Genomic DNA, 17,588 nt, shown 5'->3' with positions numbered 1-17,588 from the left:
TTCTTCAGCTAGCCTTGAATATTTCTGAATAGCTTTGGGACATCATGAGTAGTTGAGAGGTTCACTGTCTGTAGTCCTCTGGTTGTGATGTGGATTCACCTTCTGGAAATGGAGGGTGGGTTTCAGGATGCTTTTCCTGGTCTTGTGCGCAGGCTTTGATAGGAGAAGGTACTATGATTTCTTAACCCAATTTATTGCCCTTTCACTGGTTTTGATCCTGTGATTACGCAACATCTGCGAATTTCCAGTACACAGCCAGGAGACCAGAAATGGGCCAATATAACTCATAAAAGATTACCAACTACAGAATGATGTTGCTGAATAAAAGAGGATCAAGGTATAATGTGAAATGTGTATTTCTCAATAGAAAGAAGAGAAGGAATCAGGATACTTAAATGATATTCATAAAATGAGGGCAAGAAAGGGAGGGAAACTTAGGTGTGGAAAGCCAAATGAACCTTCTTGGCCGAGAAAAATACTCTGAATCACCAAGTAAGTAATCTTAGTGAAATAACTCCAAACAGCGTCACGTAAAGGTTCAGATAAATGTTTCCCAAGAGGCGGACAGAGCGTAATGACCCCTGAAGAGTGAGCGTTAGATCTTTGCAGTTTTCACGTCTTCCAACTTCTCGGATATGCTGCCGATCTGAATTTACGTTAGATGTTTTGTTTTGTCAGAAAATCCATTGCAATTATGCGATAAATACGTATTTGAGGAAAGCGACCCTAGCTAAGGAGACCGGTGAAGAAAATATTAGAAATTCAGTATTTCCCTCTTCTCAGGGTGATAGTTCTTTATTTTACGGGTCAGCTTCCTCGTAGAAATCTGCCTTTTGTGAATATCTGTAAAACAGATTCCATAGTATCTTTTAAATGCAGCTGAATACTAGTCGACTCGTTTTTAGGTTAGGCTGCAGATGTTGTCCTCCTTGATTTACTCTGTCGTCCTCGCCAGCGCAACTCTACTCCCCACTGGATGTGTCTGGATAGGAACAGAAAAACAGTGATGTAATGGCATGCCACATAAATATGGGTACCGAGAAAGAGCACGCTGCGGCCAGCTAAACAGTCTGCAGTGCTAGAAATTGATGCTTCTGATGCCTCGTGCCTATAAATCTCTACTTTGTCATTTGTCCCCTTAATTTATCTGATGAGTACACTTCCAAAAGAATTGTAATTGATTTGTTTTCACTGTTCTGCTTTAAAGGTCAGTCAGCAGAAAAGACACAGTGAGCTTGCACCCCTGCAGGATTTACTACCATTTATATCACAGAAAGCTAGACTCTCTGTGTAGCTGTAGGAGCCCAGAAACAAAACCTCACGTGCTTTCCAGACGATTTAGACTAATGTTTCTTAAGTCTGTTAAAAAATTTACTTATTATGTTGATGCACAGAGTTTATGGCATTGCTAAGGGATATATGCATCTATTTTGCATGTTAAAATGCAAATTGTCGTGTTTATTTTAACTTATTTAAGAAGTAGGTTAGTAGTAAGTAATAGCTCGAATTATGAGAAGATATGCTTATTAAAAGCTTATAGTCCCAAATTTGTCTGGTTACAATTATCCATTAACGTCTCTAAGAAGCAAATAACCTTCCGTGACTGTTCATGTAGGGAACGAAAGCACTTTCGGTAAAGTAATTTGGTTTGTCATATTGTTATTGTATTAGGAAGTGCTTTGGCTTGTAAATGGAAATTTAAGCCGTATTGAGATGGCCAAAGCATCTTTTTTTACAACTTTTTAATATGAACATTTTGAAGCTTACGGGAAAGTAGAGATTTGTATCATGAACACCAGTCTACCAACCAGTCCACCTTTTACTGATTGTTAACATTTTGCCATATTTACCTCATGTGTCGTTTGTTTGTTTGTTTGTTTTAAGTGTATTTCAAGTAAATATCAGACATGGCCAAGCCATTTAAGCCGGGTGTCATCTCCGGAATTACAGAAGTCAGGGTTTGCTGGGTCTTAGATATCATCTAGTCCAGGTAACCCTGTCACCCTCGAGCCCTTTAAGCACTAAGCTCTGAGATGCTGCACGCTGTGAAGTGCAAGAAGTGGCTTGGACAGCGTGACCAGTTCCAAGTACTTAGGGAAGTTTTAGTGGTACTGAGGCTCTATAAATACAGCAGTTTCACAGGCCCTTCTGCTACTGCAAGCCCAAAGTTAAGACCAAGGATTCAGACATCTTTACCTCAAGGCTTATTCTCAAATACTAATTCGCCCCTGCTCACCAAGCTAAGTATCTGGATTTTGTTTTCTCAAAAGAGAGGACCTTCCCTTGTTGGCGATGTTTTTGTGTGTGTGGCGTTCTGCACTCAAACTGCTTGGCATCCTTAGAATCTGAGCTCTTCCCATGCATTCGTGGTCACTTGGGACGGATGTTCCCAGTGGGTCCCAGTTAACCTGATAATACTTAGCTACATTAGCCGCCAAAGGAAACATGTCTTTAGAGATACTGTTATGAGACGTCTAGGCAATATGGTGAAGTGAAATTAACACAGGAAATTCTCTCCTGTTCCAAATAACAGAAATGCTGTTTATGATATAACAAATGTAGTGTTTAATAGATAGTCAAGCTTGAAATTTAAAAAAGGCAAATTCCCAGGTAACAGAAATAAAAAAGAAACTCCATGCTAGTATAGTGAATAGACACTTAAAATAATAATAATAATAATAATAATAATAATAATAATAAATAAAATTTAAAATACAAGAATTCATGGGCACAGCAAAGCCAGGTATATGCCCACAGCTCAAGGATTTTAATGTTAATACTGGAATAGAGTCCGAGGCCTCTGAAATAAGCCTGGCCCTCCTGTCCAGTGACTTTGGACCATGTGGGAAGAACATTTCTGCTGAAGAGCAAAATCCCATACCTATGCCATGCAAAAAGAAAGAAAGAAAGAACTGGTCTAGAATCAGAGGTCTGAAACCTTCAGCCCCGAGTAGAAGCAGTTGGAAAACTGACCCACAGAGATGTTTCTGCAACTCAGGGTATTTAAGGTTCCGTGGAAAACAGTCTTGCTAAAGATAAGCTTACGATAAAAACTAAAAGGCGTGCAGGGAAACAAAGTACCATGAGGGAGATCCGGCAGGCACAGTGGTGGAGAATTTGGACGCCAGGAACTACACATCTTAGTGCGATCCAAAAGGGACTTTAAATTGAGGATGTTTAAAATGTTTTAAAAAAATAAATAAGGACGACAGAATAGAGACCAAAGGCAAAAGTAGACATTATCCGAGTAGAAGAGGCAGAATTGAAAAGAGAAGTTGTTAGTAGTAAATAACGAGGTTATTACAACATACAGATACCAGTATTTTCTTTTGTCCAAATTTGAGTCTTGGAACTGTATAACCACAGTCTGTGCTTTCATTTGAAGTAGGAATGGAATTTGCCAGTGTTGACAAATGCAGCAGCAAAATACTACTGCGTAAGCTTAGTAAACATTCTTTTCCCTTAAGGAAATCTGACAAAACACATGAAGTCCAAGACACATAGCAAGAAATGTGTGGATTTAGGCGTCTCAGTAGGTTTAATAGATGAACAAGATACAGAAGAATCAGGTAAGGCTTTATTCCATATTTTTCATAAATGCTATTTACGATGTACTATTTTTTTTTTTTTTGCGTCCATGTTCTTCTTTCCATTCCCACTGATACTGCTTAGTTCTTATTTTCGTTACTGTTTATTTACACTGTACAACAGACTCCTGCTCAGTTTCCCCATCATTAATTTGTCTTCCTTCCCGTCCATCCATTCCCACGGATGTTAAATTAATCTTCGTGAAGCCTGCGTCTGGTCGCACTACTCCGTTGCAAGTCTTCCATTGGTTTCCATTTGCCGACTGAATAAATGATGAGCTCGCATCCCCCGAATCCTTTATGATCTGGTGTCCGCCTGCCTTACCACCCTTCTTTCTCCTTTCTTTCTTTCACCTACCCTAATGCTTAAATTTCCTGCTTACGTGACATTGATCTGGCTCTCTGCCTGTACAGCCCTCCCTCAAAACCCCGCCCTCAATCCCCACGCAAAACGTGGCTCCCAGTGCGCATCGGACAAAATCGTACTTTCCTTCAAGGTCTACCTCAGATCCACCGCTGCCATGAAGCCTTCTCTGATTTTCCCTTCCCACACTGTGGGAAACCATTTTTCTCTTCTCTCAGCTCCTGTAGTATTTCCGAGTTTGCTCTCTGAAAGCATTGAGTCTCTTTCGGCCTCATTTTTGGATTATTTACATGCCGACCTTTCCTCCTCACGGAGATTCTTAAGCAGATCATGAGCAGAACTGATGACGGAGTGATCCTAATGCAGGGCCTTGCATGTAGCAGCCGCTCTGGGAATGTTTGTGCAGTAAAACACTTGTGTGCTTCCCCAAAATGTTTGTCATTTTGAAAACGTTGGCTGGGGGTTTTCATAACGGTGTTAACAAATCTAAGTGTTTATCTCTGACCAATTTTGAGGGAAAATAAACCCATTCTTCTGTTCTAATTAGAAAGTAGAATTCTTCTTTCGTGAGACTTTTTACATAGGTCAAGAATTTATCAAAGAGATAAGTTTTCTTTAAAAAAGAAACTTTCTGTTTTTGAAAAGTGCCCTAAATTAGACATTTACCTGCTTGCCATGTCTTAGTTAACATGCATTAGTTTGATACGTAGAATATTTCCAGAGAGTAAACGGTGAGCACACCATGGTAAATATAGGTAAAAAGTCAAACGCTTTTAATTCCACCTAACAACCGGTAGCACACTAAATGAATGAGCCTGAACTTATTTCTAAACATGCAGAGGAAGTGACTCACGTCTTAAGTGGTACAGCTGATATGATTCAGTATTTTAAGCACATGGAGAGGATTGCCTTTAACTCCTTTTGGGGAATAAACTGATGCATTCTTGATAGAAGAAAAAAGATAATCGTAACAAATTTAGGACAATAAGGAGTTTTTTAAGCGTTTTAGACACCTTGTTGCTTTGATGCATGTTAGGGGTGGCCAGATCAGGATTTAAAAGTGCATATCACATTAATGTACATGTCACTTTTCTTAGGAACTTATTTGTTAAAAGCCGGTTGTTGAATTGCCAGAAATTGAATTCTACGTCCGTGTCTTGAAACAAAGACACTGACACAGTTGATAGAATTAATTATAATTCACTTCTAATATAGACAGTTGGTTTGTTTTCTGCTGTTAGAAATCATGCAGTGAGTGACCTACCATCATGAAGGGAATAAATTTTTTATTTGCTTTATTATTGATTTGCTTTGCTAGTATTTGCTGTATTGCTATTCTACCGAGTCATTCAGAAGTAGAAAACTGGGAAGAATGAATAAGAGTTTCAGCAAGGTTATTATTACCCACTGACTAGGAAAGGTACGAGGCAGAAATGGCAAGTACTACTGTCTGAAAAACACGGACACACAGGAAGTATTATCACAATATATGCTCATTTACAGGTTTTACTTCTTGAGGAAGATCTCTCTGTCTTACAAAAAGTAAGTGAAAGAGCCTCTACAGTTAAAGGAAGGGAGTGTTTATATTCTGAATTTGCATAGGACAATCAAGTGTGGTTTCCATGAATTATCATGTATTGTTTAGATTGGCTGACAGGCCGACTTACACATCTATTCATTCATTTTTCTATTCCGCAGCTTGTTCCAAAAGCACATGAGGCAGGGTTCAGGTTATAACTCAGACTTGATATTCTAATTGCATATTCAGAGGAGACCCTCTGCTAAAGCTAGCTATTTTACTTGTTTTTCTCTTGGCTACATTTTTTAAATTACTGTGATTATGGGTAGTATATTTTGTTTTTTCACCGTGTTTATTGAATAGTAGATTCAGTATTGGCACATAGGTGGATTTTGCCAAGTGTCGTGCCATTCTGGAGACCTAACGGTTCCTAATGAATGTGCCAACAAATCTCTTCTTCCTTCGCTTTATTATGGGCTTGGAATGTAGGTGTAAATGTAGTAAAAATTTGTTGCTTGAAACCAGTGGTCTTGTTTTCCTTTCACTCTATTGTGCTTTCAAAAAACAATATTTTGATTTTTTTCTAAATACAAAAAGATTACAAAGAGTTTTATTACCTGTATTCATGTATTCACGCCAGAGTTGATTATTATATTTTCTCTTATTTGCCTCAAGTCTTTTTCATAAATTCAGTGTGTTTTTGGAAAACAAAAACAGCGAAACAAGTCATTACACATCAGGTCACCTTTCCCGGTCACTCTCCCTCCCAGAGGCGGACGCCAACTGAGCTGAGGGGTTCTCTTTTCAGTTCGTGTGACATACATTTATTTCCGCATCCGTGAATAGTATGTGGTCGGTTGGCTCGTGTTTTAAATTTGCGTGAACGGTATCTATCACCTTGTATGTCGATGCCAAGAAAATGAATTTTGCTTGATAACTTTGAATGGGTTTCCGGAGCCGTTTCTTTTTGTGCACAGCCTTAACCATACTTACGTTGCGGGAATTTACATTTCGGCCGATTAGATGCGTGATAGTCTGCCATCTTTGTTTGTGTTTTCTTCATTACTCTCCTAAGGTGGTTGTGTCTTATTATTCTTTGGAAAGAAGTTCCGCTCTATTAAATCAATGATAGTTAGCCAGGGGATCTTGCTTAACAGTTCCTCAGGTGTCTGTGCTTTTAGGGGAGCAAGCCCAGAAGCCTGCAGTGGGGTGCTGCTTGTCTGCAGGCTGTCCTGTTTTCTGATCGCACACAGCCCCAGAATGCACCAGCTGGCTCTTCTCTTTCCATTTCCTTGGCTGCCCCTCCTCACCTCCCTGGCCTCACCTCCCCACCCTGGGGCTGGGCTGGCTAATCTCTTTTCTTTTCTGTGTATACCCACTCACCGGGTTAATCTCATTCCGTTTTCTGACTGTAAATACCATCTATCTGCTGCCAATTCCAGCACTCACTCCAAACTGGCACATCCATCTGGCTGCCGGCCACCCCCACTCGCGAATCCGATGGGCATCTCAAGTCGGACGAGCCCCAGACTTCCGATTTCCCCCCTTACCTCCAAGAAGCACGCCTCCCCTCTCGTCTTCTCCCATCCTTCCAGCTACTAAACCAAAAGTCTTGAAGTCATCCTTGAGACCCTCCGTCCCCAATTTACCCCTAGAAACTTTGGCTTTTTTTTTCTTTTTTCAAAAGGTGTTCAGGATCCCATTACCTCTACCGCCCGACCCTGGTCACAGCTATCACCACCTCTATGAAATCGCTTGGAGGAGACCCTGACTGGTCTCTGTGTCCAACTCCAGCCTCTCTACGGACTCTTTCAACACAGCTGCCAAAGCGTTTTGTTTTCATTACGTCATCATTTTGCTTAAAACCCGCTAAAGGTTTCCCGTTTCATTCAGAGCTCTGCTCTGCTGTGGGCTTGGGGGCTCTCCAGCCCACTCACCTTCCTCACACTGTCTCTCCCAAGCTCGACTCCCGCGTCTTCTGCCCTTGCTCAGTCAGCTACACCCACACGCACCTCCCTGCTCTTCATTAGACAGCCCAGCAGGCCCCATCTCGGGGCCCCATTTCCTGTCTCCGGAGTGCCCTCCACCAGATCCCGCTGGACTTCGCTCATCACCTCCTTCGGCGCTCTCTTCCAGTGCTGCCCTGTCAAGGAGGGCTTCCTGACCCCCCTGGGCCGAAAGCACCCTCACTGTCTTCCTGCCAGCAATTCCTGCTCCTCTCTGTTCTGCTTTGTCTCTTATCGCACTTACCCCTACCCAGGGTGTGTGTGTGTGTGTGTGTGTGTGTGTGTGTGTGTGTGTGTGTCATTATCTGTTCCTTTCAACTAGGAAGTAAATCATAAGGACACGGATTGTAATATGCCCACTGCCATATCTCCAGCTTCTTAGGATGGTGGCTGGCAAGTGACAGGTAGTAAATAGTTGCTGATTTAATGAAGGACTGGAGGGGAAAATGACCTATTAGCTCTCAGAAAATTGTTCCATATTATGATGTTTAGAATTTGACATGTTAGTTTCCATGAAATCCCTTCACTCAAATCCGGTGGTAGCCCTAATATAGTATTTAATGCCTTTACTCTAAGCAGTGTTTACGTGACATGGCCTAGGCAGACACAGGTGACATTGAGGCGATGACGGCATGTGTTAATTTGTTATTTATTGGTCATTGGATCAGAAGACTAGAAGTTAGTTCAAGTTCTCCGATGAGTCCACCATTCCAGATGGGTGAAGATCTGTTCTGTTCTTCAGTAGTTCCAGAGAAGAGAAGTTAATTCTCTCACTGACACATCCATTTACGTACTTAGCACTTGAGCAGCTGTTACATGCACAGTCACTGCCCTCAGGAGGCACAGACTCAGCAGGGCTCGCTCCCCAAGGCTGGGGTTGGGGAAGGAGCAGAGATGCCTCGTTGGTTGTAGAAAGATGACCGAGGGTGTCCCGGAAGTAGGGGAAGGGGCTTATCTATCCATACTTTGCTTTATCGGCGACGTACCTGCAGCTGACGGGCGGCAGCATTCTGGACCGAGGGACTCGTTTGGGCAAAAGCCCCGAGGTTAGGAGAGCGAAGTAGGGTGCTGATAAGCATGTAACTGGGACAAGATGTGAGGGAGTTGGACAGGACACATAGCTGACCAGTGCTGAGGGACGGGTCCGACTACGCGAGGGAGTACTCCTCCAGGTGCAAACTGTGCTCACTTATCCTTAGATAGAATCAGAGTCTCTGCTGTGGCAGTTGATACAGATGTCTTGATGTTGTGACACTCGAAAACCATGATTTCTTTGCTATGATTTTTCTAGTACTTTCACTCTTCTGTTTTTTAATTTATTTTTGAGAGAGAGAGAGAGACAGAGTGCGAATGGGGAAGGGACACAGAGGGAGACACAGAATCCGAAACAGGCTCCAGAATCCAAAACCGAGCTGTCAGCACAAAGCCCAACGCAAGGCTTGAACTCACAAACTGTGAGATCATGACCTGAGCCCAAGTCGGACACTTAACCAACTGTGACACCCAGGCACCCCCATATTTTTATTCTTTTAAACATTCCATAATATGTAAAGTGTTCCCAAGACTTAAAAAGTTTAATTTTTTTAATGTCACCTACAGTCATTTAAAGCCATTGCCTCCTTAGACCCACATACACCTGTCTTTCAATCTGGATTATTTTTTCAAATGTTTTGAAACAAAAGAAAAGATAATGGGGCTTTTAATCCGTGACTCTGGAATTTTCATTGCTGAGCTCTTTTTTTGTTTTGCTTTGGTTTTATTTTTGTTCTCCCCCCCGCCCCCACCGATGATGTGATTTTATTTTGTAGTGAGAAATTAGACCATAATAGTGACTAAAAGAAGCATGATTTCATTAAGTGGATGGTCCCGTTCAGCAGCAACAATAAAACCGTAACATAGAGCAAAAAGCCTCTTTCTGGAAGGCTGTTTCTATAGAGAAAGTGCCTCAGTTCTTCTATGTCCCTTATTCCCCTGTAGATGGAGTTTACAAGTTTGGGTGGAAAGTCTGGCGTGGTTTCTCTCCCGTGACATCCAATTGCATGTATACATATGTAACGACTAACTTAGAAATCTCGTTCTTCATTTATTAAATTAGGGAGCACTGTTTCCCCTGGAATTAATTTCTACTCTGACCCAGCATCACTCTGGTATAGAATTGTCCCCATAGAATAGACTGTCCTAAAAGGTAAGGGCCTGATTTGTTCCCGCTTTTAAGGTTTCTGTGTATATTTGGAAACCCTGCCCTTATCGACTCCATAAGGATGTGATAAGGCCTAGCAGCTTGTTATGAAGTGTTTCACTTTTACCGTCAATTTCCCTTCCCGAGGAAACATACAAATTACCAGGCATACATTTGTAGGAGATGAAGTGGCTGCCTTTTAAAAACTTAGGAAGGAGAGTCAATGCTTTCAGGTATTACAGTTTTAAATTTTGAAGCGTACATCTGCTGGTAGACCGGAGCTTGGGGCTGTGAGGCTGGTCAGTGTCGAGTGATCTTCCATTCGAGGTTCACTTCTCTGCACCCTCCTTACCCGCTGGGGTTGCCCATCACCCTGGCCACAAGGGCAGCCTCCCCCTCGTAGGGATCAGATGCATGGCAGTGGTTCCTTCTGCGACTTTAGCTGCCACCTAGGATCCCCTGCCCATCTCGACATTCCTGTCTGAGAGCATATTCTCCGTCTTCATGGCCCCACCGATGAAAACGAGCAAACCTGCTGTCTTTGTTCTTCAGTGGTGAACAGCTTTCTCAAATGCTTCTGTGGCATCCTGGGGTCTTGATATCGTTTCTCATATTTGTAATCTAACATAAATCCAGTATTAAGCCTGTGCACGCGCACTGTCAGTAACCACACTGGGATTCCAGCTGCCGCGTGTCCACAGTAAACATTCAGGAAAGTGCGAAGGGCTTGGCTGGCAGCGAGGTGCACGGCTCTTAGCACGGTTAGCTTTCTTACCTATATTTCAGAAAGGTAGTGGTTATGGTGGCTTCGCAGATGCCTTTCATGCCGACACGGCCTTAAGTTGTCGGGAGCCAGCTAGTCCAGCCAGGTGAAAAGTGGAAGTCAGGAATAACTAAGTAAACTCAACCAGTTGACTGTCCTTTAGCAGCACCTGGCTCTTCCTAAACGCAGTTGACATTGGTCACTAATTACGCTGACAGGTTGTAGATGCCTACTAAAGAGAATAGTGATTCAAGAAAACTAAGTGAGATTCAGGAGCCCCTTGTCTTTTGGGAACCGAACCCATTCCTCTAAAATGTCAAGGCTCGATCAGCATGAAAATTTGTGACGTTGTCTTCTCCGGGTACTGGTTTAAATTCCTACGGAGTTTTGATAGCCGCGTGACAGATTTCCTGGTTTAACAGTGTAGGAGCGGCATGGGCAGTGGGGTCCTACAGTGCTGTAGGAAGGGGGCTTACCTTCACGACCATCGCAGACAGACTGCCCATGCTAACAGGACATGTAATAACGTACAGCATATCTTTAGACCTTGATCGGGGGCACCTGGGTGGCGCAGTCGGTTAAGCGTCCGACTTCAGCCAGGTCACGATCTCTCGGTCCGTGAGTTCGAGCCCCGCGTCAGGCTCTGGGCTGATGGCTCGGAGCCTGGAGCCTGTTTCCGATTCTGTGTCTCCCTCTCTCTCTGCCCCTCCCCCGTTCATGGTCTGTCTCTCTCTGTCCCAAAAATAAATAAAAAACGTTGGAAAAAAAAAATTAAAAAAAAAACCTTGATCACCTCAGACCTCTGAGAGATGGGGGCCAATCTTTTTAAAAGAGAGAGTAACCCACAATGATGTTATTAGGGAGACCGGATTCTAAATGCCAGACCTTGCCAGAATAGCACCCAAAACCCTATCCTGAGAACAGTGTGTTTAGGTTTACAGGAAAAATTTAGGGGTTTGGCCATTTAAATAGATCTTTTCTGTAGCACACATATGATTGCCACCAAGAACTATCCTCTCTGAGCTTCTATTTGTTCAACAAAATGTAGCAAAGGCTCAGAAAGGCAGGAATTACTAGAGTATGTCACCAGAATATTTCTTTCTTTTTGTTTGTTTTTTGTGGGGTTTTTTGTGGGTTTTTTTGTCTGTGTTTTTTTTTTTGTTTTTTTTTTTTTTTAGAGAGAGAGAGAGCGAGAACAGGCAGGGGAGGGGGATAGGGACGCAGGGACAGAGGATCCAAAGCAGGCTGTGCGCTGACAGAAGTGAGCCCAATGTGGGGCTCGAACTCACGAACCGTGAGATCATGACCTGAGCTGAAGTCGGACGCTCAACCGATTGAGCCACCCAGGCGCCCCCGAGTATTTATTTCTTAACCATTATTACCATTTGGTAATGTCTTGGCCAGCTTAGGGCCTTCTGGGAAAAGTCCAAGGCTTCCTATGCTATATGTATAGTTATTTCTGGATGTCTGCCTCGTTTTGTCTAGTTTCACCAAAGGTTTCCTCTGGGTTTATTTCTCCTTAACCTCGGTGTTTCTTTTCCTGGTATTATCGTCAATCTTTTTTTTTTTTTTTTTTTTTTTTGATCCAAAACCTGTTCTCTTCTGTGCCCACCAACATGATACTGGGAATGTCCTTCATTGGGGTCACATGCATGCTCGCTGGGTGATAAAGAGCTCTTACTGAGGATCAATGTGAAAAGGATAGTGGACGAAGGACTGAAGACCCTGGAGAGTTTAAATTCCTTACTACTCTTAGTAACAGCAGGCTGCATGGCTGCCCATTTTAGCCTGTAATTCTTGCGCTGATGTCCAAGTGGAGTAAATGGACAGATGCTTGGAAACATTTACTTTGAATGAAGCAGGAGGAATTACAAATTGTTCTAAGCCTACCATTAAAATAAGGACATTTGCCATGGGGTGCCTGGGTGGCTCAGGCAGTTAAGCCTCTGATTTCAGCTCAGGTCATGATCTCATGGTTCCTGAGTTCGAGCCCCTCATCCGGCTCTGTGCTGACAACTCAGAGCCTGGGGCCTGCTTCACGATTCCGCGTCTCTCTCTCTCTCTCTGTCTCTCTTTCAAAAATAAATATTTTAAAAAGTAGATTTTTTTAATTGAAAGGAAGTAAAATACGGGCATTTGGCATTGTGAAGAAGTTTCTGTTTAGCTTAAAACCAGCAACTCGAGCTGTAATTATAGTATGTGCTCACGAAAAGTCTCATCCCTCCAGCCAGCTGCACGTGGCCCTCCTATTCATCTTGTCGTGCAAAATTACACTGTCTCAGGAATTTGGTCCCTGTGTTCTTGGGGTATTAGCGAATACTTTTTCGTTTTCACCTTTTATGTCAAAAAACGCGCTGCTGGCTATTTGCTTTCATGCCTTGATCCAAAGAATGTTTTTGTCAACAGAATGCCGGACCTCAGTGCTAGGAATGTTAATATGTGCCCTCAGCTGCCAAACTGGGAGAGCCATTCAGCGTAGCCAAATGCAGATGCAAAAGTGATTCTCGCTGGGGGTGAGGTAGAGGATAATGTGTGTAAGAAAACGATGTTAGCTCGCAGGATTTAAAACCTGTAGCACATTTACCCTTAAAATAAATTGAAGGGCGTTTCTCTAAATGAAATCCTGTCTACATGAAACCTGCACAGTATGTTTTTGTCACTGGGATTTTGTTGGAAAACATTAGTACTCCTAAGAAAAATTCCCGTGTACGATGTGAAACCATAAGAGCTCTTAAGATTTATATTTCAGATAAATAAGTCTTAATGTCATTAACAAACAACACAGATAAGAGTCTTTCGGTGTACTTCCTAAAGTAAAACGTTAAACTCTGGCCCATTACATGCTTAGTGATGTTTTCATCTCTAAAAACATCCAAAAATAACACAAAAGTTTATGACTGCAGTACTTGCGGGCTTTCAGGGAAAATTTCCCCAGTTTTTGCGGCTGTTTGTCTGGATCTCCAAGTAATATTTCTAAACATGTGAGAAGAACAAAAACAGACGGATGACAGCAGGAAGAGTGTGGATCCCGGACGGGGTGGTGCTGACCTCTCGTGAGTCTGAGCACCTTCCAGCAGGTGTCACTGTCTGGCAAGGATGGGAGGGCGGGGTACCCTTCCATCCAGCTCGAGCTGGGTTTTGAAATCCATGTCTAGGGAAATTGTTCGAAACATTTACTCTTGAAGAGCAAGGTCGCTGCACCGAATACCTCTTCTTTCCCTCGTGAATTTAAATTCCCAGAAAATAAAGTTAATTTTACACTTGCATAAAATTTTACTGAGTATTGGAAAAATAGGAAGCAATAGAAGTCTTCAGGGCCACGCATTTATGAGTTTGGGAACAAGTATTTTTTTTTTTTTGTATCTGTTCCGGGGTCCCCGGGTGATGCAGAGGGGTCAGACGCTCCAGCCTTGACGCTCCTGGAATATTACACTCTGTATTGTCCACACCACGAAGGGAACGGTCGCAAGAATAGTGCGGAGTCAGTATATCTTATTGGCGTAACAACAGGACTCCTAGATACATGGAAACCTGGTTCCAGATTTCCACTCTGATGCGCCCGAGCCGTATAGCAATCGCTGAACTAGGATGAACTTGATGATCGGTGCTGCTATGAGGCGCTTGTTAGATTTAAGCATGACAGCAGAATATAGACGTGGGCAAATTTTTTTCTGGAAAGGGCCGGATAGTGAATATTTTTAGGTTCTGTGGGTCATACGGTCCCTGCCGTGACTACTGACGCTTGTGGTTGTGGCCAAAAGCTGCCTTAGGCGGTTTGTAAACCAGCAGGCCTGCTGTGCATCGGTGAGACTTGACTGACCCGAACAGGCAGCAAGCCGCACGCGGCCAGCCCAGCAGCCGTAGTTTACCGGCTTCTGATGTAACAGGTGCTCGGCGTGGTCTGGCGTAGTAGTTACTACACTGTGTAACCTGCTACAGCAAAACGAGCGATACCGCAGAGTCCTAAATGGTTAAGTTTGGGGAGTGGTTAACAAGTCTGTGTTCTCATCCCCGATGGCTTGTGATCACAGACGAGTCACTTTTCCCCGCTTTGTCTTCTGTCAGCCTAATTTCTGGGGCAGTAGCAATCATCGTCTTTGGGGGTAGGAGCGGGGCTAAGGGGACCGCGGGGTTACATGAAAGGACTTTTATTAGCACACATAAACAAATTCGTGTTCATGTGAGTGGGTGGGCTCTGCGTCGGTGCTACGGATATTTAAAAGGATGCCATCGTCTTCCATTCATTTAAGCTCTCCGGTCTATCTATTCTCTGTCACCCTAGAGGATCAACCCTCTTTAACAAGTATGTAATGATCCAGAATTCATTTTCAGGTTTCCAAACAGGGACAGTGGTCTCCCCCTTCAGGAGTTTGAAGACACAGCGCATGCAGGGAGGTAAACATTACTCTCTCCTTGTCTTGGCAAAGGAAATCTGCAGAAAGGAATCCCAGCCCTTGTTAGGTCCTCCCAAGCTGTAGGCCTGTGGCTCTGGCCAGGGAGAAAGGAAGGTCCCGTAAAACCACCCTGTGTGTCTTCCTACCCATCATACCTCCAACTTTGGTCTGAAACTCGGCATGATCGAGGCGAAATCAGATTAAAATGGAGCCAAATAGTTTTACCCCCTTCTCCTTAAACAGTGTATGGTTTTTGTTGTTTTTTTTTTTAAAATCTCTCACATAAATTGCATACACTGAAAATCTGTACCTATATATAAATTGCAGTGTATTTGTGGTGAAATATAAAAGGTTAAGTTACTAGTTTACATTCTTCTCGGGGATTGCATTTTGTATGTTCTCCTATTCATAATCAAAGATTCTAATGTGTGTACCTATAAACATTTCAACTCATGCATAGTCATAAGCTAGCTGCATTTCTGTAATTTATTGTTGACCTTTCATATCACTCTGTAGTTAGATTTTTAAAATATGACATTGGAATGGGGGATGTTTAGCACAGACTCAGGAGCCAAACATAACCTGGGTTTGACTCTCAGCCCCGACACGTGTGAGCTGTGGGCTTGACATTTGAAAATAATTAACTGCATTTCACAGTTTTTAAACTTATCATCTGAGGAAATGTCATGTCCTTAACTAGTCCTTGTTTTAGTTATGATCAAATAGGATTGAGCTATGTGACGTGCTAAGCTAGATTCTACTAGAGTCCCAGTGGCCAGACCCAGAGTAGAGCCATTCAGTCCCCTTATGCACAATGAACCAAGAGATGTAACAATAGGTGCAAGATACAAGGTAGGAACAGGTTCAGGTGGTAAAAATTTAACATGTGTATGTAGATCCTGGTATATTTTGGAGAAATCTCCTGTGCTTTTAAATTGACCAAGAGAAGTGTTGGCTTTGGTCTCAAGAACTAATAGTTTCTTATTAAACAATAGGAAAGAAAAAAATTGCTTCGCAGAAAGAGAAGTCTTTATGACTGTAAGAACAGCAGGGAGGTGGATTTCCTGCAAGCCTGTCTGAATGAGATGGAATATTCGTGTCAATAGAGTAAGGACAAGACCCTGGAGCACTGACAAATTGTTTGTTTCACGCAGTTTTCCAAAAGATTATTTTAGTCTCACAGAAAAGCTGCCGCAAACGAGTGTAGAGAGTTCCCGTGAGCTCCTCACCCAGCCTCTCCTTGTGTCGGCGTCTACATACCGCAGGACATTGGCCAACCCTAAGAGACTAACTCTAGCTCCGCGTTACTGACTAAAGGACAGAACTGACTTGAATTTCACCAGTTTTGCCACCGTTGTCCTTTTCCTGCCCCGGGGTCTCCTTCAGAATCCCACACTGCCCTTCGTGGCCCATGCCTCTTTAGACTCTGCCAATGTGTTCCCCTGTCGCTGTTGTCTTCCGTGACCTAGATGTTTGTAGGGAATACTGATCGGTTATTTTGTAGAACGTCCTCAATTCAGGGTTTTCTGATGTGCGCTCACGATGGGATTGGGGTTGGCAGTATTAGGAAGGTGCCGTAGGGCGACTGTACTTTTGTTAGTGTTTGATATCGGGAGGTACATTACGTCAGTAGGTATTGTTGGTCATGTTAACCAGGACTCTCTACTGTTAACTTACTGCCTGTTGTTGTTGTTAAACGTTTATGGGAGATGCTTTGAGAATATGTAGATGTCCTATTTCTACATTGGCGGACCTTGCCGAGGGGATTACTAGGGCGTTCTAATTTATTAATTAGAATTTTTCTGCAGGGAGAAGTTACCATGTCTCCATTTGTCCCCTCAGCCTTTTATTCAGTTATATCACTATGGACTCAAAGATATGTATTGTATTCTTTGGGTTATAATCTTTTACGGTGTTTTCTTGTGTACAGTTCAATAAAACGGGCCATCGAGAGCTCTTTGAGGTCTCTTCCTGTGCCCTTTCAACCTGCCCCATGTTTTGGTTTTTTTTCTTTAAGAAGTTCCTGATTTTCTAGCACCCCAAGATGTTTCAACCCCAAAATCAACCATTTCTTCAAGGCCTCTGGTTCTCTTTACCGGAGAATGGTATTTAGAAACCAAGATCTCGCTGGATGGTGTGTTCATTGCTACTGAGCTGTCACTGCTTCTGAGCCCTCTCAGTGGATAGCGCTAGGAAGTATATGTACATGTGCTAACTCCTACTTACACGCTATTTCTGTATCTGTGTGTGTGAATACACACACGCGCACATACATGTTATGCCATATACATGAATGAAACACGAGTCCATACATGTTTCCAATTCCAGGCCAGCACCACAAAGTTGATTCTAGCATTTTCTATTTCCTTTTTTTCTTTCACCCACAATGAGGAACCCGGTCCTCATCTACAATGCGTTTACGTATTTGTTCAACTCCAGTGTTAATCGGTGAGCCAGTTCCCGAAATCCTAACCCACCTGAGAAGGACAGATTTAAGTTACAGTGCAGTGTTTGTGTGCAGTTCTTTTTGTCTTTAGCCTTCACCTCACCTGGTCAGAGCCCTCTTTGCGAAGGTCACCTAGGGTGGGACCTTTCTTCCCATCCCTACTGAGCGGGTGTGTGGTTCACTTGTACTTCAGTTAGGTCATCTATCTCAGCCCGCATTTATCTTGGATTCTTCCCACATCCTGGCTGATGATGCTTCTATTTACATCCCATAAAGTTCACTTCATGGTTTACAGCTCACTCTATGGCAGTCTTTGACAAATGCAGAGAA

General features: G+C 42.9%; 1 protein-coding gene across 5 annotated transcripts in view; it reads left to right on the top strand.

The window, feature by feature from the left end:
* HIVEP1 (HIVEP zinc finger 1) overlaps positions 1-17,588 on the top strand; it is a 149,361-nt gene that overhangs the window by 121,022 nt on the left and 10,751 nt on the right. For 4 of the 5 annotated variants that reach the window (XM_043590819.1, XM_043590821.1, XM_043590820.1 and 1 more), the window contains exon 7: positions 3,468-3,569. The exons of the other annotated variant lie outside the window; for it this stretch is intronic. In XM_043590819.1, coding sequence (XP_043446754.1) covers positions 3,468-3,569 — 102 coding nt within the window. The remainder of the gene's footprint in view (positions 1-3,467; positions 3,570-17,588) is intronic. 5 annotated transcript variants of the gene reach the window in all.

This window comes from Prionailurus bengalensis, chromosome B2 (assembly GCF_016509475.1).
Source record: "Prionailurus bengalensis isolate Pbe53 chromosome B2, Fcat_Pben_1.1_paternal_pri, whole genome shotgun sequence".
NCBI classification, from domain to species: domain Eukaryota; kingdom Metazoa; phylum Chordata; class Mammalia; order Carnivora; family Felidae; genus Prionailurus; species Prionailurus bengalensis.
The sequence above is the reverse complement of the archived record's forward strand: the minus strand, read 5'-3'. Positions and strand labels throughout refer to the sequence as shown.